Below are 27,154 nucleotides of genomic sequence, written 5' to 3'. Positions count from 1 at the left end.
CCAAGTGACGTGTACGCGTTAAAGATGCATTAATATACCGAAAGAAACAGAATTTGCTTCTGAATAGCCGCAGGTTGCCCCGTTCCGAAAGAAACAAAAGATGGCTGCCACCGATCGCTCAGGCACTATAGCTACTCACACCTGCCGGAGAGCATGGGTTTATTTTAGTACAATAAATCGTTTTGCGTGGCCGTGTAATGTTTTCGAGCACTTTCGGCACGTTTACGACCTCGCTCTGCCAACTCTTCTTTGCTGAGGATCCGTTTTAGCGGCATTCTTAACTTTCCGTTGCATGCCGCCGCGATTTTCGACCAGCCACCTCAAGCTAAGTAAGGGAAAGTGGACCAATCGCCGACGCCGGCCCCACCCTTTTCATCCGGTTATCGATTTTCAGTGCACTGGCTCGGCCCCATCGAATCCCTCTCCACTTGAGCGTGCTCCTCGCCTCTTGTCAGCCAATTAGATAAGACAAGCCGCTCAGTGTAGGCAATGTTATTCGTTTTCCAAGCAAACAAAAGTGACCTCCTATGAACGACGAGAGCGTTTGATTGGTCTGTTCAGACAACCCAGCGGGTCACCGCCCTATGCTTGCGTCGGCGGTTACGCAAATTTGACATCAGGAGATTGGAATAAAAACATATTGTAATAGTTTTACGTTACAGGACCCTTGGATACACGATGCGCCCGTCAAGTTAGCTCTCCTGGCTGGTTCTTCATTATTTATTTGTGTTTGCCTCTCTATACTGACAATTGAGCTTATGCTGTGTTCTCTACAAGCATAATTAAGTGTGTTGTTCTTGCTTCTGGTTGTTTATAACAAAAATTTAATGGTGATACAGTTGCTTTGAGTATCATTATTTTGAGGGAAAGGCCGCATGTTCGATGATGGCACCTACAAGCGATATCTTTATTTCGTAATGGCAGACCACAACGACAACGGCCTGCGGTTACGATATGCGCGCGGCGCCGGAAATGTGACTTCAATCCCATCGTGTGATCGGCGTTTCGCTATAAATCGACATCTCGCTTTTTTTCACAAAGCCCTGCACGACCTAAGGATCGAGTGATGTTCGGAATCGCACAGCATAAGCCTCGCACTGTGCTTATAAGTCGTTGTCGTCTCGTGTACTCACGTTTCGGAGTGCTGCCGGGCGAGCCAATAACGCCAGCGTAAGAAGAAAGAGCTGGGCATGGCTGTTCATCATCGAGCGGCACACGCGTTCTGCACAGCCAAGCGGGCGAGCTTGCCTTCGTTGACAGAAAGCGGGAAGACTGTGGCGTGCCTCTCATATTATCTTATCGATCACGTGTTCGTACTTTTTATTTTCGAGGCAGTCGTTCACTCTCCCTCTCTCCTTCAGATGGCAATGCTCCGAACGTATTCGCGAACTCGCTTCATCTTCATCAAGTCGCTGTGCAATCTCTTAAACTGGGAGTCGTTATGAGCGGAAGGTATACAGGGCTGGCGCGGTACACTCCTTTGGCGCATGTGTTTGATTGAATGAAGAAAAATAGTTGAATGATGCGACTGTGTTTTCTTTTTAGGTGCCCAAACAAGAAGGTGCTTAGGACAATGGGAAACCCCAAGGACACTCGCAGGAGCATGTCGGTGGAAGCCCCTAAAATGACGGCGACACAATAGCTGACAATTCATTTTATAAAAGATTTGGATGCAGCCAGATAAAAGTTGAATTGTAAAGACTGGGAAGCTAGCTTTGTTCGGCGAATAACTTTGACAAATTGTGTTCGTGGAACTTCCATCATGCTTCAGAGTACTGTTGAGGAGAAATGATGGAGCTCAAAACTGGGGGGGGGGGGGGGGGAGGGGGGGGCTGCGTGACCCGGATCCTCTTCACAGAGGCGTTCGCACGCAAGATGTGTTCGGACAAACGACAGCCGATCGTAACGGCCGACTGCATGATAGTAAACCAGCGACACACAGCGGTTGCGCAACAGATTCTTTGTGAATCTACTGTTGCTTACAAGTTTTGTTTCTGTCGTAAAGTTTTGTTTTTGTCGTAAAGTAAAATTTTGAATCAAATCGAAATGTCCTTGCTACTCGATTTGCATTCGGTTCGGCAATTCCCTATTAGAAATTGTCGAATGTGCGTTTCCGTTCTAAGAGACAGCAACCGATGCAAGTAATGACTGTTCGGAATAATTGTGTCGCAGGAGAGCCGAGGTTGCGGCGCATAGGCACCAATTCCTTACATAAGCGCGGATTATTCTTGTTGAATGGTTTCAAGTCATTCAATGAGTATGTCTCGCTTCTTAAGAATTTTCGCTCTCGATTTAAGCAAATCAACCTAATATTTATTCAGTGAAACCGTGTTTGCATTCCTTTAAAACAATGCGTTGTGCTTTAGTATCACAAATCAGTTTCAACGAACCCATTTTACGTGCATCTAGTGACGGGCTGTTTCCCTATGGCATAACGTTAAACAAATGAAAGCACATGTGTCCGATTTAGAAGCCCCTCATTTTACCTGACAGCCATCGGTGAACGGCTTTACGCGCATGCATCAAAAAACGTAAATAAGCGTCTCCTATTTTACAAAAGGGCCTCCATGGAAGCTTTATAATTCAACTTGCTCAAAAAAAAAAGAAATATTCGATATTCGCAAGTCGCTTTTCTCGAATACTTGGATTGGATTGCATTCAACGCTGTTCAAACACCCTTAATTGAAATAAGTAAAAGCATTCATCTGTCCGGACTGTTTGTATATGAAATGAATATCATTAACAATTCATGAACTCTAAGTTCATATAGAGTCATACCCCTTTGATTGTTTATAACTTGTCTCTAGACGGAGAACCGACTTACGACCTTTAACTATATTGGCGGACTGTCGTTTATGTGTCGTGTGCAGGTTATGTGCAGAGAAAAGGAGAAGCTACGTCGTCTGTGAGATACATGTGAACAGTGTTTGTACGGCTTACCCTTGAGCTGGGAGAATGATCGACGCCCAAGTCGGTTAATCGATTAATGATTTAATTGCTGTTATTATTTTGATCGCGAATTATCGGTTCAGATTACATGAGCAAAGTCAGGTAAAGGTCGGAACGAACCCCTCCGCTTCACTTGTTCAATACCGAGGAATGGAACCAGAAATGGTGTACCTAGAATTTTCTTTTTTTCGGGAGTGGATTGGCACTCAGTTGATCGAGGACGGGAAAGGGAAGGGAGAAAGGAGGGGGGCTGGGCAGGCCACATACTAATACAGAATTTTTTTGTCCGGATAGAAGTGGGGGGGGGGGGGGTTGTCACGTGCTCAGTGTGCCACCCGCCAGGCTACGCCATTGGGAACGACATACTGTGACCCCCGTATTCACAAACGATCCTCGATTCGAAGCTTTTGCTTCATTCCACCGAGTTGAGCACAGCGCTGCCCTGATGAAGACGCTACACTTCTCAAGAATTGTCGTGGATGGAGCACAGTGACCACTTCTGTCGAAGAGTGGCGCTGCTATCTACTTTATTTATTCGAGGTAGAGAGTTGAGTGGAGGGACGTTCTAGAATACGGGATGAGTGTTCCGATTAAGATGGCGCCTGCGTTCTGTTCTGCAGAGAATAGAGCCGATAACTGCGTAGTGGGCTCCGGCACCCCCACTGATGTTAACGGCCGTATTTGCGAAATCGCGCAATGAAACAACAAAGCTGCCTAAATACCCCTCACTGCAACAAATATACGCCCTCAAGAGCGTCATCTCTTTTAAAAAGTGAATAGCCTTCTAGAATCGATCGGCTATTCGCTTACGATGAAAATAATCGCTGATGGTGTTTTTCTTCAAAGCTAATTGTGCATAAAAATGGCCTGATCTGAGATTTCAGCTCGAATACGTAAATATTAAATCAAAATGTTCCGATTTTTTTTCTATTTTGCGTAAGTTCACGTGGAAAAACTCAGCAAACACATAGCAACTTCTCGGCCTGGGACCAGCTTTATCAAGATTTATTTATTTATTTATTTACAAATACTGCTATCTCATTTAGAGACATAGCAGAGGTGGGTTACATAATTTATGAACACAAAATGTCAACCAACATGGTTAGGCAGTTCTTTCTGGAATTGATTAGTCGGCAATGAACGCAGAGAACCATCTAAGCTATTCCATAATTCAACAGTGTGTGGGAAAAAAGAAAACTTATAGCTATCTATTTTTGGAACGAAGGGATCGATGTTTAATGGGTGAGTACGTCGGATTACTCGCGCAGTAGGTGTGGTTAGCGAGATGGACGCTTCAATGTTAGTCGATCCGTGTACTATTTTGTGCAGCAGGATTAGACGGTCACACGTGCGACGAAACGACAATGGGTCCAGTGATAAGTCGTGTGCGTGGGATGACAATGAAAACATACGGTCGTAACGGCCATAGATAAATCTAACAGCTTTTTTCTGAATGGATTCTAATTTGGAAATATCCCTTATGCGATAAGGCGACCACACTACAGAAGAGAAAAAGAATTAATTTACAGGCGCCCGACAGCTAATATTGCCGCAACATTCCGCAACGAGTTGTAAAAAAATTGTAGGCAGAATATACAAAAGACAGTGTGCCTGTACACAGTGAAATAAAGACGCGCATAACTTCAGCATGCGGGACGTGCAATGCACCTCCGTAAAGGCGCCATGTATTGTCTCCGTTTTCTGTATTTACCCGACGGTCAAGGATGCCTTTGAAAAAACGTATTTCTTGTTAGTATCTACTCTCTGGAATACGTAATTCTACTTCCTGTCTGTCTCTTCTGCTTGCTTTTCCTGTGTGTCTGTTGCCAGTCGCTTAACGATAGTGACGATGGTGATCATCACTTTTCATTTGTGACTAGTACTTCAGCTTTGTTGCAATTTACGCAATGTTGCAGCAATGCTATGTTGCCTTTAATGTGTAAATTCATGGAACATCATGGCCTTTAATATAGTTCACTTATGGAAAAACTTGTTCCTGTGATGACGTTATTGCATTGCCGGCATAGCTCCTGTGGGTAAATGCATTTCCTGGAAATGCGTTTCCCTTGTATCTGTTATAACGCTCGTCTGACAATGGTGTCGTGGCGGTGTACTGCACGTCGCGCATATGGAAGTTGTGCGAGTCTTTATTGTACTGTATGTCATCCCACTTGCTTTAAATTGTCAATTCTGTTTACAATTTCTTTACAACTAGTTGCGCAATGTTGCAGCAATACTAGCTGTCATGCGCCTGTAAAATAATTCTTGACAAGGCTGGTCCCCGGCCGAGAAGTTGCCATAAGATTGTTGTGTGTTTCAACGTGTACTTACGCAAAGAAAAGGATCCGGACGTTTTAATTAATTATTTCCGTACATGAGCTAAAATCACACATCTATCCATTTTCCACGTGTCTGTCATGCCTGGTAGGCATGCAAACAGTCGCCAATGAGAAAAGGCTTTACACAAGAGAAGTTCTGTGAATATGTGCCTTGGTCCTTGAAAATTGTTTACCCACTTTTCACAAGAGCTCCCTGAGACCCTCTCCAGCGTTTGCACCAGATTTAACGCGTATTTGTGTGTGTTTGGGGACGGGCATCTGGGTTCTGTTCCAAAGCGCCAGCGGGACGATATATATTCTAAGCTCCAGTAGCTCGTGCGGCCTCAAGTTTTTGGGCGTTGTTCTTGACAGGTAGTTTTCATGAGAGGAGCCAGTCAACTACCTTATTATTTTGTTGATTTGCTAGGGATCAAATATTGCGTCTGTGGTTGCATAGCTTAACCTCCTTCTAACAAAACTTAGTTGAAGGCTCCGCAAGATTGTTGTTTATGTGATTGATGGCTGGATGGGCTATGTCACCCAAGTATATACAAGTGGCGTCGTAGAGGGGCACTCCGAATTAACCTTTACCGCCCGAGGTTCTGTAACGCGTCCCCCGTGCTCAAAACACGAGCATTGCGCCGCCATTGAACTGTGACCACCGCGGTCGTAAATCAAACCCGCGACCTTGTGTTCTGCAACAGAACAGCACATCCATTGAGTGGCGGTTGTCTTCATGTGACCTTGCCGTTCCTGTCCATCCGCGCTGCGTATTGCATAAAGTTCTCTTTTGTCAAATATTTGGTTGCCTCAGTGCTTTATTGATTTCACGAATATGGGACGGTGCCGTTGATGTCGGGGGTATCAACGAACTTCACGAAGCAGCCGCGGGATCCAATCCCACACGGCGCCTTCTCAAGTTCCATGACGTGAAGCACATTGTGAGTTTTGAAGAGCACTGCCGGCACGTACAACGTCTGCTGCGGTCCCATGGGTGTCCAGTAGCGACCAAGATTGAAGCCGTTAAGGAAGACAGCACCCTGCGCAATGAAAGCGTGGAATGTAAGAGAGACAGACAGCAAAAAAGTTGGGCAGATACCATCAGAGGACGAAGTCTAGTGATAACTGCCCTCCAAACCTACTAAGGTATGCTGCTGGGCATTTTAATGGCTAATGCTACGAGGTATCCAAGTGCCTGTGATGTTGCACTACCTCTAGGATCGGTGCACGTTACAATTACCACATTAAAACCGTTGCGAGGAGGACACACCTCGAGCACTGGCATCACTGGGTTGGTACACCAAGTCAACACATTTGACGTCACTGTCTCCGGCATTAGCCCTGCTTCGATAGCGCTTTATCCGTGATCGGTCCAGTTTGTTCGGCCATACAGCCACCCATGCAAAGTAGAGGGAAACGCCTAAGAAATTTTAGTTTGGGACAGAAACCATCGAAGGTGATCAGCGATAGCTTTTTTGTGTAAGCTGCTGCATATGACCGTGTATTCCGCGAATCACGAAACCTTATGGGCACATCAACAGACACACGATCTGGCTGTCTCGCAGCCAGTCTAGTGTTGCCAACTATCCTGAATTTAGCGGGACAGTCCCGACTTCTGAGTAAATATCCCGTGTCCCGACATTCGTTTTTCATCTACTGGATAACACTAAATAGACCACATCTCCATTTCATAATGCCTGACAACTCGTTTGTGCGTTCCTTTTTGTGTCCGATAGCATTGTGATAAGCATAAAGGCAAGTTCTTTATTGTCGTGATTCTAGTTTTGATGTGAGCCCTAACCGTTCACCGTACCTCTATCCGTATAGTAGCCTCGTTAGTCAGGCGGCTATACTGCCCCTTCCTTTTGTAAACAGTGACACGGCAGGACTAAAAAACTGTACAGTTATATTGCACGTTCTGACAGGCCAATGCTGACCCTGACAGGATCGGTCGTCGCCAGCTACCCCCCTCCGTACCGACTTCGTTTACTCTATACTTGGCAACCCTATTCCAATAACAATGTCAAACGATACTGCGGCATTATATATTGGTGTAATCCAATCATAGAATCCAAATTGAAACTTCGTAGCATCTCCAAGTATCCGTACCCTACCTTCAACTTCGTTGCGATTGGCGATTGGCAACAGACGGCACTGCTCGTCTGTTGAGGATCGCACGCTCGCAGCTTGCGCACGTCCTCTTGACCTCTCATTCTCCTCTTGCACTTGCGCTTTCTTCCTCCACTTTTATTTTTTACTCTCCTCCTTGTCGTCCATGTTTCCCTCTCTAGTTTTTATTGTGCAAGATCGACCGAAGTCCATTCAAAGTAGGCCAAATAGGCCAAGTAGGTAAAGGGAGCTTTAAAAGACGTGGTTCAGCAGCTCCGACAGATACCTTGCTGATTACTCACTTTCATGCACTCTTTCCATTAACCCTGTGCACATCGTACGTGTGGCTCGGTTGTCGACATTCACTAACCTTCTTCCAATGGTCGAGCCTGATGAACGTGTCTCTAGGAGGGGACACCCGTAACGGAAAACTGGCCTCGTAGATTGCCAGTCCATTGGTAGATGCGCCAATGCAGCCGGTAGGCATGTTCGCCTTCGAAGAGTGTGCGCTTTCGATCGGAAGGTGATTTCTGTCAAGATGTCCTCTCTCGTCGATGGACGTCATTTGCCAGTCGGTCAGATTCACTCCAGATAGGGTCACGTTCGAAATGATTCCCTGAAAGGAACCAGCAGCACGGTGACGTTTACAAAAATAATTTTTTTTTTTAGTTTAGCTAACCGGCGCTCTTTATCCTCAGTAATGATAACAGCGGAACGGACTTGGATCTTGGTTATTTTCTTTTTTTCGTTTTACCAGAATGTAGCATAGATCTGATTGAATATACGGGGGCAGTAGCATACGCTTTTAAGTGTTGTATCACACTGTAACGCGACACCTGACGCTGAATTACGTGCGGTTCGTCCCCGTAAACTTCGATTATTGGCAAAGTTAGGCCCAAGAGAAAATAGAACATCTAGAACCATTTGCTCGTAAAATGTGAGAATGTTCGCCTTTGTAAATGTCACTGTGTCTGAGAGTTTGTCCAGGCAAGACGCAATTTAATCGCAGAAATCTGGATGACAAGATCACTTATTCACTCTCTGCTTCCGCAAGTTTCTGCGACCCAAGAAGATCGAAGGTGGGAACTCAGCTTTAATGTTGAGGTTTCTCAACTTTCCCTTTCTTTTCCTTTTTTTTGTTTGAAGTATTTCTCCGGTATTTCTCCTTCCTTGATGTGACATTAGCTTCGCTATATATGATTTACATGATTCAACCTTGTAAGTAGACGTTTGAGAACCCGAAAAAGCGAAAACTAAGCCGGCCCAATCTGCTACCGCGGCCTTGCTTCTGGACCGGGGCACCAGCTCTGAGCGCTAATCCCTCACTTGTGCTTGTCATTCAGCCTTACATTCCGACGAAGGTGCTAAGCATGGGCATATTTTATGAGTAGTGAATTACTTGGCGAAAGTAAAAAAAACTGCATAAAATTTCAACGCGCAGTATTAATAGCACTTATTGTCTGCGAAGGACGGCGAGGAAGTCCATTTCACACAAAGGGTTTGTGGGACGCCCGAAGCCCGCGCGCCTTTGCAGCACTAAAAAAGCATCCACGTGTGAGACATTATGTGTCTTATTGATCCAGCGCACTTGGTTTTCGGGTGAACATATCCCACTGCGCAGTTATCTCTGTCATTAAGAGCTTCACTGCTCTAGGAGAATGTGCGATGGCTTAGCAACTTCAACTGCAGTATAGACGAAAGGCACATGCTCATCGTGACAGCAACTCACCTTCGTGTCGTTGAGAAATCCGTAGCCAATCCTTCCTTGGCTTTCTACGACTACCGTCAGCCTTTGACCTTCTTTCACCGGAATCATAACATCGTACACATCGTCCATGCGCGAAATTAAACCCCGGTAAACCTGCGTATTGCATGGAACTGAATGCATATCTTTTTTTTTTATTATTGCATGTCATGCAATAAAAAAGCCTGGGCCAATAGCGTCCATTGTGCATTCGGCGAGGATCGTTGAAATCTTTACATTTGCCTTTAACTCTTTCACACAAAGTCATCGATATGGTTTTAAATTTTATAATCGCGGAGAGTTGTCGCACCTAGTATGTTCGTTGCATAAAATAATCTACAGTTAATATCCTTCTACTCTGTCTCTGTTCCAACCATGTCGAATTTCCCACTGCCTTCATAATCAGCGTAGCTTCAAGCGCCTTTTTGGCCATACAAGAGCATACAACTGCGCAACCTTGCCACGAGTCATAGCTCTCTTGAACGACCACCAGATTACGTCGCTAACATCACTGACTCGGGCGCCTTCGGCAAAGAAATTGCAAACCACTTTCCTTAGTTACCGCAGATTGAACTTGCTTACCTCATATTTCACAAATATAGTCAGAAGCGCTCATAATCGCAGGTGCCGCAAATAGTGAGCGGGCTTCCTCCTTTTTTTTTTTTTTTTGTTCCATTCCTTTCTCTGTTGTATTTCTGCAACTTGGTCTTTCTTTCCAACTATTTCTGGATTCATTCTGTGATGCCCACCCTACCTCTTGGTCTTATATTTCTGCCAGTATCAATGCCTTTTTTTTACTACACGAAATCTTGTTCCACGCTAACAATTATATAACGGTAATAATCACATCTCTTGTACTAATGTTCCTTAACTATATCTGTATTGCGCACTCTTCATAACGATATACCTTTTTGTATACCTTTTTGTATTTTTTGCACCTCGCAAGTTGTTTCAATCTAGATAATAAAGCATGTGTAAGTAATATGCGCGATATCAAATTATATTACCGTCAGGAATATTGGACTCATTAAGAACCGGATATGAAACGTGTACTGCTAGTCTTCCCTTAATTTCTAATTTTTCATCTGCTGCACCGTTTGTGATGGTAAATGTACGTCAACTCCGACCATCGTTTCACAGTAGATCAATCTATATAGCTAATAGTGTTGAAGGTCTGCAGTGAGACCCAGAGTCCCGATTAGTGCTGAGTGTCATTGCTCATTTAATTAAGCTGCTACACTTTTCATATGTGTTTTTCGCTATAATTACACGTTCTTTTTTCATCAGTAAATTGCGATATCCCTAGCGACGCGCTACGCGAAGGCAGTTAAAATAAAGGCTGCAGGCCTGCCTTATGTAAGAACTGTAGCAGTAGTGTGTTGAACTTATCCTCCGCGAAGTAACACCTATCACTTTTCAGTCCTAATTTCTGGACACAGCCTCCGCAGTTGCCTAGCGTTCTGCTGCAGCTGCTCTAGCACGGTCGCGGATGTTGTAAGTAATCCTACAGAAACTGGTACCTTAGCGTCAAGTATGTAAGTCTGGACATTAGCCTTCACCGCCGTAGTTTGTACGTACGTCGTTTACGTAGACATATCCTCGGTCTCTGAGGCCTGGCACGCTAAGCACAGCAGGGTTCCTGGGACGGAACTTCACCTCAGTGTCGTACAGTACCACGGCTTGACTCTGCGGTCGAGAATGGTCCAGGCAAAAGGCGAAAACTTTGTGGCGAACTTATCGTTTCAGGCATTCGGAGAGGCATATCACTGCCATCATCATTGTCGCCATCATTACCATCAGCAAATTTCATCATTACTAAAAAAACTTAGAGCGCAAGAAATACATTGGGCGAAGAAAAGTAACACACAGCACACCACACGCGCTCTTTTTTCAGTGTCTTTCTTGTGCTCTAAGTTTTCTAATAAGGCAGTACCAAATCCCAGCTAGCCATCCTATATTTCATCGATAAAATACGTAGCTAGGCTAGTTGGTGCAAGAATAATTACCAGAATTCTGGCTTAGCAAAAGACGAGGGACGACTTTTGGCCGCCTGTCTATGTTGCTTCTGTCGTCCCTCGTCTTTTGCTTAAGCATGTCATGTCCACGCAACAAGAAGGCCTACATAATGTGAAGCCACTCGTGAGGTTCAAAGCATAACGTAAACAATACATTCAAAGTGAGAATATGCGTATACAATAGTTTCAATATAGACAACATTATACAATATAACAACATTATCATTTTTAGTTATGTGGGAACAGACGTGAATGGTGGTTGAATGCGTATAAATGTCTTGAATGGCTTGCTGTAATGTCGTTCGAGCACTCAGCCACCGAAGTATTTGCCGTGCGTGGACTGGTATAAAGTGTATTGATGCAGCGCGTTTTCCCGAGGAGACGAGGATGAATTCGTTTAACAATATATAGCAGTTTGTGTAGTCACTGACGCACTCTCACTTCCACGCTTTGCGAGTGTCCTCATTTCAACCAGCATTTAAGAGCACCGGTCTCCTCTACGCTAGGCCAGCTGGACAAGTGCCCGCTCACAGAAAGTAAAATTCTTGGGCACTGGTCCATACGCAGACATCAGCACAAGCCGCTATAACGGTGCTCCTGCGGTATCTTAAGAGATACCGGATAGTGGGAGAAATTGCGACGGCGCACTGTGTGACGTTGTATGTCTCAGTGGGACGCTAACACTGTGTATGACCATGTGGTGCCTTCACAGACTGTGCGACAGCGCATTTTGACAGGACGGTGCGTGCAAGAGAGAGACGAAGAGGAAGTGGTAGACTGCACACTGAAGCTGTGACCTTTTCACCAGCCTGCGCGATTACCGTTAACTTTTCCCATGTAAATAATTGTACATACATTTGTGCATCGGGCTTCCTCTTCGTCACTATATATATATATATATATATATATAGTTCCCTTTTTTCTTTCGCCACTTTTCCCTTTTCCCAGTACAGGGTAGCCAACCTAAGATCACCTCTGGTTGATAACCCTGTCTTTGTTATGCTTACTTATAATGTGTGTGCGTGTGCGTGTGCGCGTGTGTGCGTGTGTGCGTGTGTGTGTGTGTGTGTGTGTGTGTGCGTGTGTGTGTGTGTGTGTGTGTGTGTGTGTGTGTGTGTGTGTGTGTGTGTGTGTGTGTGTGTGTGTGTGTGTGTGTGTGTGTGTGTGTGTCTTTCTCTCACTTCCAGATGAAATCAAATTGCTTTCCTACATGATGTCCAGCTGATACTACGGCACCGTAGACAAACAGCCCATCTCCTTCAAATCGACGGTGGCAGCACGGTGATTAAACATGCCCTTGCTGTACCCTAGGGCTGAATACCTTTGGAAAAGCCGGTGTAAAATTCAGAGGAATAAAGTTAAGAGGCTCTTAGTAGGTATCATGTGTCATCACCATCGTCATCATGAATAACGCAAACATAAATCCACCGCAGGGCAAACGCCTCTTCGACACCTCTCCGAATGCGCATGTCCTATGCCACAAGTGAACTCTGTGTTTTCTCATCATCCTACATAATCCTCCTCCAGCGATGACAATGATATTGTGCCACCATGTCTACTCTGCTGCTCTGCTACTCGGCCACTCCGAAGTGTATAATGTTCAATGTAACAATATTGTATGCACGCCCGCCTCGTTGTACTCTAGACACCATCCTCCCTTTGTCGACCACCGACGATGATTCTATATCTGAGACATTTTATCGTGCCGAAGAGGCTCGTAGGCTTGCTCGTCTACGCACGCTAGCTTCGCAGGATACATCAAAGGCAAGATATGACAGCCAGAACCGACTTGGCCCGGTTGTGGACCCCAGTGCGGAAGCACGGTCTGTGCACAAAGCTTTTGGCATGACCCTATGGTGAACTATACAATAGCGCGCCTCACCGCCAACGGCCGACGCCCGGACTCAAGTAACGCATGTCGCCATGCCCAAGCGATGCACCCAGCGGCGAGGCCATCTGACTCGCCCAGCTGGCTTAGTCTGCACAAGGAGCAATATGTAACGGCACGTTTGTACACACGAAGACGAAGTGAACTAGCGGTGGAAGGGTAGAAAGACGAGGTATTTGCTTTTGGTCTGACGGCCTCGCCCCATCCAGTGTTTTAGCGCCGAACCTTCTAAACAAACGCCTCACGCCTTATAACAATATAGTCAATAATCAGTAATGCATCAACTTTCGTCAGCGTTGTTAGTTTCTTCTTGCTTAGTTTCTCCATTAAGCAACGTCACCAGTTCCATTCCATCATCGATACATAGCTTGATGTCGGTGCAACCTTAACTTCTGCCAACACACCAAGTAGCGAAACTTACCCTCGGTATCTGCATTTGCGTACGCCATCACTTTTAAACGCTAGGTAGTCTGGTGCTTTAAAGTTATTCACGTTAACGTTAGAATCCTTACCTGCCTTAGCTGCTCGAATGACAGAGGAAGTTTCGACGATTTCGTGGCATTGGCAAAGAGGCGTCTAATGTCCGCCAAGCCGTATAGCTATAGAAGAAAACAGACAGAATAGAACAATAAATGACAGTTAACTTAGTGAGTGGAGCAGTACAATGCGTATAAAAAATGAGCTTCTTTGTTTACTGTGGGAAAAATAAGCGCGCAAGTAGGTTCCTCAGTGAGAGGAATGTAGGTGTTTTACGTGACCTGGTTGTAAAAAAACGAGTAGCCTACCGCTGGCGAGTTGAGCTATGGTGGGTCATCGATCATCATCACACCAGCGCAATGTCAGGGAATTGAAGTGACGCTCGTGCAGCAATCACTGTGACATCAGGAGGCTGACACGTCCCGTCTGATGCTGCATAATTCAGCCGAATTCCGCATTCTTTAATGATAAATAACGCAACATTTATATGACATCCTCATCGTTACAGGAACACGTTAAATTTTGCACAATAAAAGCAGTCTGAAAAAATTTGGCTTAGCGCAGACGGAATTAGGCGCGGAGGTACCACGTTTCTCGCATGACGACAGCACTGCTGCTCGTTTAATTAAATAAAGCAGTACCCTATACGGAAGTTTCACATCCTACCCTGTCCTAAATAGATGCTACAGGGGTGAACTCACCTTCTTTAGCCAGATCTTTCCGAGCGCCATCTTCTGTTTGGGCTTCGGCACTGAAGTGGTTGGCACTGGAAGGTACTGCGTATTCGCATGCGGTGCACACGCTGGAGTTCACGATTTGGTAATCCGCCGTTTCAGTCAACGAAGCTGCTCTAAACATCCAAACAGCCATCGAAATCCAAACAAGACAAAAGCGTCACAAGAAGATGAAGATTTGCAATGGCCAACAATGGACCAACCAGCGGAACAGGGAAACAGTCTTGACTCTATAGCCAATGTTTCACGCAGACTTGTCTTCGTTAGCCACCGATGAAGACAAGTCTTGTCGAAACTTTGACTCCTCGCTGAAGCTTACCTTGTTCACCCACTGTTGACAACAAACAGCTACTCAATTGACAATTGAAAAGAATATCGACGGAACCCATCTAACGATGACTATCGACGGTAATGGGTTTAGCATTCAATCAATAAAACAACACAAGGTATTGCCACCGTCAAAACGAGCTTTGTATGAGGCGTGTACTGCAGCAGAGCTCCTCTTTCGTGCTTCCATAAGAACACTCGGCACCATCTACCACCGCCGGCACGAAGCCTGCGTGTCCTTCGAAATGTATGGCGCGCCAGTGCGTACGAACGCTGAGAAACGCGTCATGCGGCAACCGGGTTCCTCTCCCGCGCTTTCTTTTCTGCACATGATGCACCACGTAGTTGCACTACCGAGAAGCCCGCGTGTGGCCTCCGAGACTAGAAGAGAGAGAGAGAGAAAACATTTATTCGGACCGTCGAGGCGGTTGCTCTTGAGGTCGAGTGGGTCCGTGACTAGAAGCGTGCTCGCCGGCGCCATGGGGACGCTGAGAATTGATCCCTGGCTTGCTGCAAAGTCAGTGGCACATATTCAGTGACCCGAGTTGGCAAAAGGTTCATTGAGGAGAGGAGGAGACAAAGGAGAGGAAAGACAGGGAGGTAAGCCAGTGTAAGTACCGGCTGGCTACCCTGTGCTGGGGAAAGTGGTAAAGGCAATAAAAGGAGAAAGAAGAAGAAAAGGAAAGAAAATGGAAAAAAGAAAATTCCCACAGTAACGCGAAACTACGCGCTACAACGTTCAAAGGCGGTCGCACAATTCGCATGTCCTTAAAAACTTCAACAAAGCCCCTAAGGCCTTGAGTGCCGAAGCCCGTCTGGACCAATGTCCTAGAGCTTTTTCCTCTGTAAAGGGGCGATTGTCCAGTTTTGCGAGAGCTGTCACGAGCACTTTTCTTCGCACTTCGTAACGGGGACAGTCACAAAGGAGGTGTTCAATCGTCTCCTCGCAGCCGCAGGTATCACAAGTAGGGCTGTCGGCCATTCCAATGCGGAATGAATAGGAGTTCGTGAATGCCACGCCGAGCCACAGGTGGCACAGAAGTGTTGCTTCCGCTCGTGGCAACCCTGGCATTAGGCGGAGTTGCAGACGTGGATCCAATCTGTGGAGACATGCGTTCGTGAATTCACTGGTGTTCCACAGATTCTGTGTAAGCTCGCGAGCGAGGGAGCGAAGACTTGTGGCTGCATCTGTTCTTGACAGCGGTATGGGTATAATCTGGGCACCATTATGAGCCGACCGGGCTGCGTCATCCGCACTGTCATTTCCTGAAATTCCGCAGTGACCCGGTATCCACTGGTAGATGATGTTGTGTCCCTTGTTGATTGCGTGATGGTGGAGTAGTCGGATCTCTGCGACTAGTTGCATGGAAGGGGACATCAGACACTGAAGAGCTGCCTTTGAGTCACATAAGATGGACCATGAATGTGATGATTTGTGAACAATAAACTCCAGAGCAGCACGGATAGCTGCGAGTTCTGCAGCCATCGATGATGTAATGTGAGATGTCTTGAACTTGAGGGTGACGCACTCTGCGGGAATCACCACTGCTCCAGCTGAACTATTAGAGGAGACAGAACCGTCCGTGTAAACGTGGATGCGTCCTCTGTGCTTTTCATGTAGCACTGAAAGCACGGTTTGTTTGAGGGCGAAAGTTGACAACTCCGTTTTCCTTTTGATACCGGGAATAACAAGAAAAGCCTGGAGTGGATGGAGGCACCACAGCGGTTGAGATGGTCGTGCTGCAGGCGTGAAGTTTGACGGCAAAGTTCCATGGTTGGCGGCAATAATCTTGCTAAACACTGAAGGAGGTCGAGCGGCAGGAAGGGAGGCAAGATGATGCGATGGAAGTCGGGCGAAGTGCCTGATATGCATCCTTAAAGTGTCGACTTGAAGATACGTGTTGATGGGGTGGTCATGCGCGATGGCTATTGTTGCTGCCGTGGACGCACATCTGGGAAGACCAAGGCAAATTCGCAGAGCTTGAGCTTGTACAGATTGGAGGGCACGGAGGTTGGTCTTGCCGGTCCCACCCACTACAGGTAAGCTATAGCGCAGGAGACCGAGGAACAGTGCGTTATAGAGACGGAGCATCGCACTCACAGACGCACCCCATGACTTGAAGAGTGGCACATACCCAGTGCATTCATGTCGCAGATCACTAAAGCGTTGTCGTAAAAGACGTATACGTTCATTGAACAGCGGCACATACACAGTGCATCTGTGGCGCTGTCTTTGAGGAACCCTTGTGAGTTTGTCTCGATTCCACTCAGCCCCGTGAAAATTTAAGGGACTTTTTTTCATCATTTTGCAGAGCGGCACATTCCCAGTAGCACATACCTAGTTACCCAACTTGGCAAAGACGTTCATTGAAGAGCGGCATACACCTACTAGCCAATTCAGTGACCCAAGTTAGCATCAAAGAGGTACATTAAAGACCAGCAGCGACCTAGTGGTACATACCCAGTGCCCCGAGTCGGCGTCAAAGAGTTTCTTCAAAGAGCGATACCTATACCCATTCCCGCATCTGCCATGACCCATGTCGGCGTGAAATAGGCCACATACTCAGTGACCCAAGTTGGTCCGACGGCTGATTCCGAACCCTGTTCTCTCGCAGAGCAGCCCCATTAGACCACGGACTACCCTGAGACCAAGGTAGGCGGAAAAATGGTTAGATACAATACATACAGAGATAGATAGTTTGCCCCCGGGAAGTGCGTGAAGTACCCTAAGAACGCTAACACCTTAATATATATTATTGTACGTGAGCAACTCGTGCAACGGCAGGCGTCTGTCTCTAAAGTCGCTATATGATAGCCTCCACACGAACACTTATTATCCTTCTGACTCCCTCGTACTGTTAGGGACTCAGTCTCGACGCATCGGCGTCTCTGAGAAGCTCTTGTCACGCTACAATGCGTCAAGTGGTTTGCGCCAAGTCACAGACGCGTCTTGTGAAAATCCCGCACGTACTTAAGCCAGGTTCTAATCGCCCTCTTACGGACATTGTTCAACTCGTCCGACTCAAGCCGTACGTCTGGGCCTTTATGTCTCATCTCACAACACCTCCGGGACGTTGCGTCACGTGGTTAAAGGCGAAGACGTTGCGGTAGCTTTGTCATATGGAGAAGGGAAAGGCGAGTCGCGTAAATATGTGTAAATTTGTGTTTTCACTTAACACAAGCCGTTCGAAAAGGTGGAAGCGCAAGAAAGAAAAACACGGACGGAGACAGGACAAGGACGAGCGCGGAACTTCCAACAACATGATTGTGAATGGTTCACGAAAAAAAATATATACATGCTGTCCGAGCCAGGGGTTATCATCTGCGAGTGCGTAAATATGTCAGAAAGAGAGAGAGAGAATAAACATTTTTATTCGGTGAATGAAGCTTCGGAGAGGCGTCCTCATTCCAGAATGCCTTGAGCTCGGGCCGCGTCCTGGGCCCTCGCAATCAGCCGTTGCTGATCCTCGAGGTCGGAGCTGGCCAAGGCTCTCTCCCAAAGCTCGTTAGTGGGGTAAGGGTTCGGAGGATTTAATGGTGCCGCTCTGCAACCCCCTACTATGTGCCTGAGGGACCCGGGCTCTGCGCAGAAGCGGCATTGCGGAGAGAATTTTGTAGGGTCTATGAGGTGATTTCTGGTTGGGTGGGGGAATGTATTAACCTGTAGAGCTCGGAGGAATCGCTCCTGCTCTCTAGGTAGTGACTTGTGTGGGGGTGCATATGTTCTGCGGGTTAGCTTGTAGTGTTGTGTGATGTCTTGGTAAGAGACTAGAGGGTGCATGCGCTCGGGTTCAGATTCCTCGGCGTCGGCTCGGTGGGTCAGATCTCGAGCCACGTGGTTGGCGACCTCGTTGCCAGGAATGCCTTGATGAGCTGGCGCCCAGATGATCATGACTGATCTCGTTGGCGGCTTTTGATTGATGATCCGGAGCGTAGTGGTATGAATTCTGCCATTAGCAAAGTTGCGGCACGCCTGTTGGGAGTCGGTCACTATGACTTCAACCTCTGTTTGGGAGAGCGCGAGGGCTATGGCCGCTTCCTCGGCTTGGAAGGGATTGTTTCGTGTGAGCGAAATGCTGCTCCGATGTTCTGTGTTGACGGCTACGGTGGCTGTTGTGGCTGCGCGTCTGGAGTAAGAAGCCGCGTCCGTGTAGGCTGTAGAGGGTAAAGTCCCGTATCGCTTGTGTATGGCCAGGGCGCGGGCCTCCCTTCGCTCTGCGTGGTGCACTGGGTGCATATTGCGAGGTAGAGGACGTACGGTGATGTTTCTCCGGATAGCATGGGGTAAGCTCACAGTCTGAGGCGGCGGATGGCTCAGAGGGGCAGAGAGCCCCAGGCGTAAGAGAATGGACCTCCCTGCTTCCGTAACCGCCAGCCTTGTTCGCTGACTGGATAAATGTGCCTCGATCAGCTCCTCGGCCGTGTTGTGCACACCTAGTCGTAGTAGGCGTTCTGTGGACGTACTGGTTGGCAGGCCCATCGCCTGCTTATATACCTTTCTGATCATTGTGTTGATTTTCTTCAGTTCCGTCTCGTTGAGTAGTGCGTATGGAATAGCGTAAGTTATTCGAGACACGACGAAGGCTTGGACAAGCCGAAGCGTGTCCGCCTCCCCCATGCCTCTTGTCTTGGTTGTTATTTGCCGGATCATGTGCGTAACTTGGGCTGTTGTATTTTTAAGCTTTTGAATTAATATTGTATTGGTGCGATCCGACTGGAAAACCATTCCCAATATCTTTACGCTCTGAGACGGAACGATGGTGTGTCCCTCCAGTTGTATGTTGATAGTGGGCGAGTCGGATGTGTGCTTCTTTCGCGGTGAGACCAGGAGTAGCTCCGACTTTTGGGGGGCGCAGCTGAGCCCGCATGACTTAGCATAGTCGCTCACCACGTCTGCAGCTTCCTGCAAGCGGTTCTCAATTTCCCCGATAGACCCTGTGGACGACCAGATGGTAATGTCGTCGGCATATAGGCCATGCCGGATCCCTGGGATGTTATCGAGGAGCGGCGGTAGGCCTATTAGGGCGATATTGAAAAGGAGAGGGGATAACACTGCGCCCTGTGGTGTGCCGCGCCCGCCCAGTATGGAAGGGGTTTGTGGCTTTGTCCCCGACCTTTAGGATGGCTTTTCTATCTGAGAGGAAATCTCTGATATAGGAGTACGTCCTGGCCCCACAGCCCAGCGCGTTTAGCCTCTGTAAGATTGCTGTGTGCTTGACGTTATCGAACGCCCCTTTAAGATCTAAGGCGAGGATAGCCGTGGGGGAGTTGCGTGTCGCTGGTACAATCACCTCCTCTTTCAGCTGAAGTAGGATGTCTTGAGTTGAGAGGTGTGGACGGAATCCTATCATCGTTGTTGGAAGTTTGCCCGAATCCTCCAGGAATGGTTGTAGCCGGTTGAGAACGATGTGCTCTAGAAGCTTTCCTACACACGAAGTGAGGGAGATCGGTCGTAGGTTCTCAATGGCTGGTGGCTTGCCTGGCTTCGGTATCAGACGAACCTCGGCTATTTTCCAGTCCTCGGGAAGGTTTCCTTTCCTCCATACTTCGTTAAGTTGAGCGGCAAGCTCTACTAGCGAGGGGCTGTCAAGATTTATAAGTGCCTTATTGGTAATTTGGTCCATTCCCGGGGCTGTGTGGCGTCTCAAGCCCATTATCGCCGCTGTTACCTCATGTAGATGAATGTCCTCATCTAGGAGCTCGTTAGGGGTGCCGGTGTAGGGTGGCAGAGGCTCCGATGTCTGTGTGGGGAAGTACTGGGCTTTGAGAGCCAAAAGGAGGTCCGCCTCGTTTCCAGGAAATTGGTGAATTACTCGGGCCATATTGTGGTGGGATTCCGTTTTGCTGGTGGCCGGGTTGATTAAATACCTCAATAACTTCCACGTCTTGGAAGTACACAGTCTTCCTCTCAAGCTGTCGCAGAGGGATAGCCAATTCTCTCGGCATAGCGTGGTAGCGTATTCCGCAGCCTCTTGTGTGAGTAGTGCTATTCGCCTCTTGAGCTTGCGATTTAATCTTTGCCTTTTCCAACGCTTCAGCAGGCTACGCCGGGCTTCCCACATGTGGAGCAAGCGAGCGTCGATGCTTGGAGTGGTGGTGGATGTTTCAAGCATTTTGGTGTGTGCCTTCACATCCTGGTGAAGCTGAGTGATCCAGTCCTTAAATGACTGAAGCTGTTGGCTCTGTTCGTTCGCAGCTCTTTCTTCTCTTATCTCCCGCAGCTTGGTCCAATCCGTGAGGCGAGCCGTGCCTATCCTGGCTTTGTATTCGAGCCCATGGAGAGTGGTGGCTAGCAGCGCGTGGTCGCTGCCTAGGTACTCCTCCAGATTGGTCCAGCAAGCTTGGGGGATACTTCTGGTGAGGGTTAAGTCGGGGTTCGTGTCTCTTTGAACACTTGTGCCGAGCCTCGTGCTATTCCTTGGATCGTTGACGAGCGTGAGATCCATGTCCTCAATTACTTTGTGAAGCATGTTTCCCCTGGGGTTGGTGTACGTATAACCCCAGAGGGGGTGGGCTGCATTAAAGTCGCCCACAATTAGAAGCGGATGGTTGCCTGCTGCGTGCGTGGCTTGCTCCAAAACCAGTTTGAGGACCGATGGCGCGCTTTTCGGCCGACAGTAGACGTTTAGAACAAACATGGGACCCTTTTTCTTTGTTGCCTGTGGGATAATTTCGAGCAGAATGGCAAGCGGTTCGGATTGCTGGAGATGGTGTTGAACGGCCACTAGCTTTTTACTGACCAGGGTGTGAAGGCTGCTCCCTGTATCGGTGCCATAAGTGACGTATCCGGGTAGGCGGGCGTGTGTGTTCGTTTCTAGCAGTGCGATGATTTCAGGTGGTCTTGTTGATGTAGCGATGTATTGTATCAGTGATCCATACTTGTTCTGGTAGCCCCGGCAATTCCACTGCCACACCGTGGTTTCGCCTGGGGAGCCCCCGCGCTTACTGCATATATGTTGAGACGGAGCCATCTTGGTTATCAAGGGGTGGTGACGCGTGCTCTTTGTCTGTAAGCGTGATGGAGACCACGCTGACACATCCCTCCCCAAGTCTAGAGATCCGTTCAGATTCCGCGATTCCTCGTGTCACACGCGTTTTACACCCTTTGATAACGGAAGTGTTTTCAGGTTGGGCGAACAGTCCCTGCAATTCAGACAATTACTTACCAGTAAACCTTGAAAATCTTTTCCTTAATGCGCATTTTTTTACGTTGTTTGCGTGCTCCCTTAACTTATCGTTAACACATCTCCCAGTTTGGCCAACTTACACCCCCCCCTTTTCCGCACCTTAAAGGAATTTCATAGACTACACCTTCTGCGCATTCAGCAAAAGACCGCCTGTGCTCACGCTGCTGGGTTGCCGTTGGGTCGGCAACTTGCAAAGCTTTGACAGCTTGCGAGGGCCGAGAACACGACTTTGACGTCGTAACGCTGGGCCACCTTTTTCATATTGTGCGGTAGCGTGCGAATGTAAGGTATCACAGCTACCTTCGGCCTACGGTGTGCGCGAGCTTCGCACGTTCGCAGCTTTGTGCGCATCTTCTTGAGAAGGCCCTCTGCGATCGAAATGAAGAGCTGCTGAGGATACCCGGCGCTCAGCAATCTTTCAGCTTGATTATTGAAGGCATCTGAGATACAGTGCGGGCAAGATTTGCCAAGAGCGTTCTTTGAGCACAACGTGGCAAGAGCTCGTTTAACGAGCTTAGTGTTGGCGGACTTGAAAAGCAGAAATGGTTTGTTGGCGCGCGGTTCATAGCTCCAGCAGACGCCAACACATTTACACCGTAACCTGATTAAACCTGATCAGCAAAAATCTGATTTGGCCATTGACTGGGAGGTCATTCGCTAGGTCAAGCGGGCTCATTGCATCTTTGAACACAGCCAACACTTTCCTACTTTCCCATTCAATGGCCTGCGCTTCACAATTTAAAACCACAAAAGATCATCGACCTTAAGAACATTCTTGTCTGTGAGCAGGCATGTATGAGACGATCGAAATGAGTAAGTACTAAGTCACTAAGGAGTGGGGTGATGTAGGACCCAATGCGTACACCCTGCTTTTAGAAGTATGGTGTCCCTTCAAAGTGGATGTACGTTGACCCTAAATAAAGCTTTAGGAGTTCCAAAATACCGCGAACTGAGACCACAGTTGCATTTTGGAAAGCAATGGAACCACATTTGTCGATAGAATGCCCAACACATTCAAGAATGAGGCTTTGAAGTAAAGAATAAAAGAGATATTTGATGTCAATTGAGAAGGCCTGACAGCTTCTGTCAGTATTAGTGTTAAAAAATTCTAAGACCTGCAGTGTTACAGTTGCTCACGATGAAAGTGTCGTCTAGAGATAAAACCTGAAGATGACGCTGCAGGAAAAGAGCAACAGAGTGCTGACATGTTCCAGATTCAGAGACAATCGTCCCTAGTGGTACATCAACCTTATGTGTTTTCACGCTAAAAAGGACCTCTAAAAATAATTCTTGCTTTTATCTATCGCCTTCACAAGTCCAGAAAGGTTTAACCTGTCACACAGTTTCACTGCGCGAGACTTCAATTTACTCAGAGATAACCTGGAGCGCAAATTTAACACAGAGGAGATGGCCTCTCTCGATTTCGATATAAAAAGTTCACTCGGGGAAACCACCCTCTTTTTCCGCCGAAAGGTAGCCGTTCACATGTCTTTCAAAGCCATATTGGCGCGAGCTATCGGGAGTACTGTCATATATTAGAATAAATACATCTCGGCTCGCGTTAAAAGCTTCGCTTGAATAACAATGTCCAGATATTATAGTGCTTTTGGCTCGCCCTATTCTCGACTCATGCACACAGTCCGACCACTGCCAGAGCACGTACCTTAGAGATGATATTTCGGATGGCTACGAACTTTTCCGTCGGGTCACCGGCTTCTGTCATGGGCGCGTCGTAGTCGTAACTTGTCGGACACGGTAAGAACCTGCCATTGTCCGTGTTAGCTGCGCGCGGGATGAAGAAACCAGACCTAGGATAAATAACAACTCAAAATCGTGCAATTACATAGCGCTGAAAAGTTATTTGTCCCTTTGCAAACAATACGCTGCGATAGTTTTTCTGCGCACTCACGCTAGAGGTAGCGCGTGAAAACGACTCGCGCATATCTTTTATTACCGAACAACTATATAAATCGGCCATGTATCTCCTCTGAACAACACGAAATCGGGGTTCTTCTAGTAGTGTTGGTGGTGGCTGTGATTTTGGAACAGGCGGGTGTAGCCTGGCAATCAAGGCCGGCAATAGCTACGCCTGTAGCGCCTCTTCCAGGCTACACTGTGTGCCTCAGCTAACGTTAACCGAGCTGTTCGACGAAAAAAAATGATTTAAAGAACATGGTGTAAGATATAATTATTTGAAGCACGGTGTTCGGTCGTCAGCGGCATGATAACTGAACGCCGTAGGTCTTAAAATTATATTTTGCAAAATGTTTATTTTTAATCACTTGTTTCGCTGAACAGCTTGGCTAACGTTAACTTGGGCACACTATACAATTTGTCGTCATACACCTGAACGTCCACTGTCACGTAATATCGCAAGTGGTAGGCGCAATATATATCTAGAGACAATCTGGCGGCCTTCTTGAAGAAACCTTGAAAGACTGCACACAATCGTGTAGGAATTAAATTCTCCGCAAAGCATTAAGTAACACATTTCGATGTGCAGCAAATCGCCGGCAAGACCATAAAAGTGATCCGTGCTATCCAACTCGCAGCAGTCACCACAGAGCGGGAAAGACGCGTACAGTCTCGAATGACCAAGCTGGCGTTTATGCTAGACCCATTCTCTAGCTTACATGTGCCAAATGCACAGATGAAGTGTAATTTTCCGGAAAATATATTTTGAAATCAACTTATCTCCACACAGATCGTAGGTTAGCGAGCTTAGGTTTCTAGCTATAGTCGCAGGTCCTCTGTAACTTTGTAAGTATAGTAAAGCTTTGAGCCTGCTTTCTGAACTACATCTGGGCAGTGTACCACGACAGCTGCAGAGGTGCACAACGCTGCTTAAAGGACAATTCTTTTGACCAGTTAGGTTCCGCAGTACGCGTTATTTTGTCAATTTGGCAGTGTTAACCTGTCTTTGTTAGAGTCTAGGTTCATAAATGATTAATGACATGACACTAATGAGTGCGAGTGCTTTAGGGTGGGGAAATCCCCTTATAAGCTATAGCAAAATTCTATTCGCAAAGGAGCGCGAAGTAATGGACACTTTCTCTCTCCTCAGCTCACACGCCCCATGCATCGCACATTCTTGCTATCTGAAATAATGTTTCCTGACGTGTCCAACTGACACGTAATACATATATCAGGAAGCTTTACAGTAGACAGAAATATGGTCGAGGGTGCGTTACAGCTTACCGCCAGACTTGTAGCCGAAAGATGTTCCACCGTGAAACATGTACCTGCAGTCAAACAATAGAAGGTTTTAGCTTGTGCAGTTTTGCTTGTCCGCATGCGTATTACTCCACATGTACTTGAGACGTGCACGACAGTGACAACGCTGGTAGCGACATCTTGTGACGCTAGTCCAATCAAAGCGTTGTTGTTCTACATGGGAAAAAATAAAGAAATGACTGCATGTTAACGATTATGTCACTGCCCAGGCTTTGCAACAGCTACCAAGTGGAACGTAGTATAGGTGACTGGAATAATAGCTCTGAGGTGGCGCTACCAGATAATACGCACAAGGACAGGATAAAACTCTCCAATTAATCAACCAGTTTGTCAGTCAGTTGATGAGGACTCACATGACAACAGAAGCGTTCATGCTGAGCGTCTTGTTCAATTGACGCACCACATCGCTAGTGTTGGTCATACTGTGCCACTCCGCCCAGTGGTCAAGCCAGCCGGTGTAGAACTCAGAATCCACCAGCGGTCCCCGCTCTTGGTGTCGACGTTGGGCCTTGAACGCATCTTCCACATCTGCCTCTGAAGGGTAGGAAAGGGGATATGCAGCTCGTGTACATTTATAGTCCGCACGTGTTTTAAGTACGTGAGTCAAAGAATGGGGGGTGGACAAATCAAGGAGAAAGAACGGCCACAATGAATTTACGTACAAGTGAAACGCACAATATACCCCCCCCCCCCCCTTGCCTGCGATAACTGCGCGAAGCGGCACATATACCGAACATAGTCATATAAAAGGAGGAGTAATCCAACAGCTGTTAGGGCAACTACACATTGAACGCGTGGAGGGATGCTCAATAGGAATAGGTTTTGGTAGATTTGCAGCACCGTAATACGCATGGCACTGCCAGTTTCACGAATTCGTGCAGTTAGCTTAAAAACCAATCGAAACCTTTCGCTTTGATGCTCAACTCCGCTTCTTAACACGGATATGGTTGCAGTTCTATGCTCAGAGGTTATTGTCTCGCTCTCCAAGTCATAAATTTTTTCAGTTGTATATAAACAGTAGAGCGCAATGTAAACGTGTTCGCGCACCTACACCAAAGTTGATGGTGGCGTGGGCTCCGTCAATTTTGCCGCACATGAGAAGATCATCAGCGGGGCCGTCAGCGGTGTAGAGGATGACGTTGTAGCCCAGGTGAAGCCGCACCAGGTCCCGTAACCACGCCGTGTAGGAAAAGTCGCACGCGCCATAGCTCCCGTATTCGTTCTCAACCTGCAAGAAACTGGCGATGAAGGAATTCAGCTAGTTTCGAGTTGTCTGGATAGCTTACTGATGGAAATTCTTAGCTAAAATTTGCGAATATGTAGCTTGCACAAAACCTTCTTATATGCTTCCTGCACATGATGAAACAAATAAAGATGTGACAGACACTAGTGTTGCGAATGGTACCTTTTGCGTGTACTTCGTGAGCCATTTGCGTTGTCAACGTTTTCTGTAGGTGTTGCACAACAAACTTGCCACTAAGATGCGATACTATATGCTCACACCCTGTAGTTAGACCATTTAAAGACAGCTGAAAGAAGGAGAGCACAGGAGAAGACAAGAAAGGGGCAATAGAGAACATTAGTAGATGGAACGGTATTGTAGAGGACCAAACAGAAGATTACAGCGTAAAAGTCAGTACAGGAAAGTAAAGGAAATGAGATGACACTAGAGAAAAACAGCAGAAGGCAGTAAACGATAGCAGAAAGTTGGAAAGCACGAGGTAGTAGGAGCAAATTCCCGCCGCGGTGGCCACATTTAGATGGGCCCAAAATGCAAAAACGCCCGTGCACCCTGTTTTGAGTGCACGTTGAAGAACCTCAAATGGTCCAAATAATTCCGGAGTCCCCCACTATTGCATGCCTCATAATAATAACGTCGTTCGGGCACGAAAACCCCCAGAATTTTATTTTTTAAGCATAAAGTTGGAAAGAACAGTTAGGGAGAGGAGTAAAGGCTTTCACTAGAAGAGCACTTAACATCTGACACTAGCTGTTAAAGAAAACGGGCACACAGACCTGGACTGCAATAATAGGTCCTCCGTTGGCGTATAGAAGTGGGTGTAGCATTGGAAGAAGTTTAGAGAAGTACTTCTCGACGGCTCCAAGGTACTCTGGAGAGAAAAAGAAAAATAGCGAGTGTAACAGCGCGTTTCATTTGTATTAACCTGTCGT

General features: G+C 47.1%; 2 protein-coding genes across 2 annotated transcripts in view; both read right to left on the bottom strand.

The window, feature by feature from the left end:
* The window catches only part of LOC126535963 (beta-galactosidase-like), a 68,070-nt gene extending 66,794 nt beyond the window's left edge, over positions 1 to 1,276 (bottom strand). Inside the window, exon 1 of the mRNA XM_055073392.2 lies at positions 1,134 to 1,276. Coding sequence (XP_054929367.2) covers positions 1,134 to 1,205 — 72 coding nt within the window. The 5' untranslated portion in view covers positions 1,206 to 1,276. The remainder of the gene's footprint in view (positions 1 to 1,133) is intronic.
* Positions 1,277 to 6,067: 4,791 nt separating this feature from the next.
* LOC129386109 (beta-galactosidase-like) overlaps positions 6,068 to 27,154 on the bottom strand; it is a 42,113-nt gene continuing 21,026 nt past the window's right edge. The window contains exons 5-15 of the mRNA XM_055073389.2: positions 26,999 to 27,093; positions 26,030 to 26,210; positions 25,336 to 25,516; positions 24,947 to 24,990; positions 23,412 to 23,530; positions 14,202 to 14,276; positions 13,536 to 13,622; positions 10,699 to 10,806; positions 9,106 to 9,237; positions 7,747 to 7,992; positions 6,068 to 6,307 (exon numbers count right to left, since the gene is read on the bottom strand). Coding sequence (XP_054929364.2) covers positions 6,095 to 6,307; positions 7,747 to 7,992; positions 9,106 to 9,237; positions 10,699 to 10,806; positions 13,536 to 13,622; positions 14,202 to 14,276; positions 23,412 to 23,530; positions 24,947 to 24,990; positions 25,336 to 25,516; positions 26,030 to 26,210; positions 26,999 to 27,093 — 1,481 coding nt within the window. The 3' untranslated portion in view covers positions 6,068 to 6,094. The remainder of the gene's footprint in view (positions 6,308 to 7,746; positions 7,993 to 9,105; positions 9,238 to 10,698; positions 10,807 to 13,535; positions 13,623 to 14,201; positions 14,277 to 23,411; positions 23,531 to 24,946; positions 24,991 to 25,335; positions 25,517 to 26,029; positions 26,211 to 26,998; positions 27,094 to 27,154) is intronic.

This window comes from Dermacentor andersoni, chromosome 4 (genome assembly GCF_023375885.2).
Source record: "Dermacentor andersoni chromosome 4, qqDerAnde1_hic_scaffold, whole genome shotgun sequence".
Taxonomy (NCBI): Eukaryota; Metazoa; Arthropoda; class Arachnida; order Ixodida; family Ixodidae; genus Dermacentor; species Dermacentor andersoni.
This window is presented reverse-complemented; position numbering and strand designations above follow the sequence as displayed.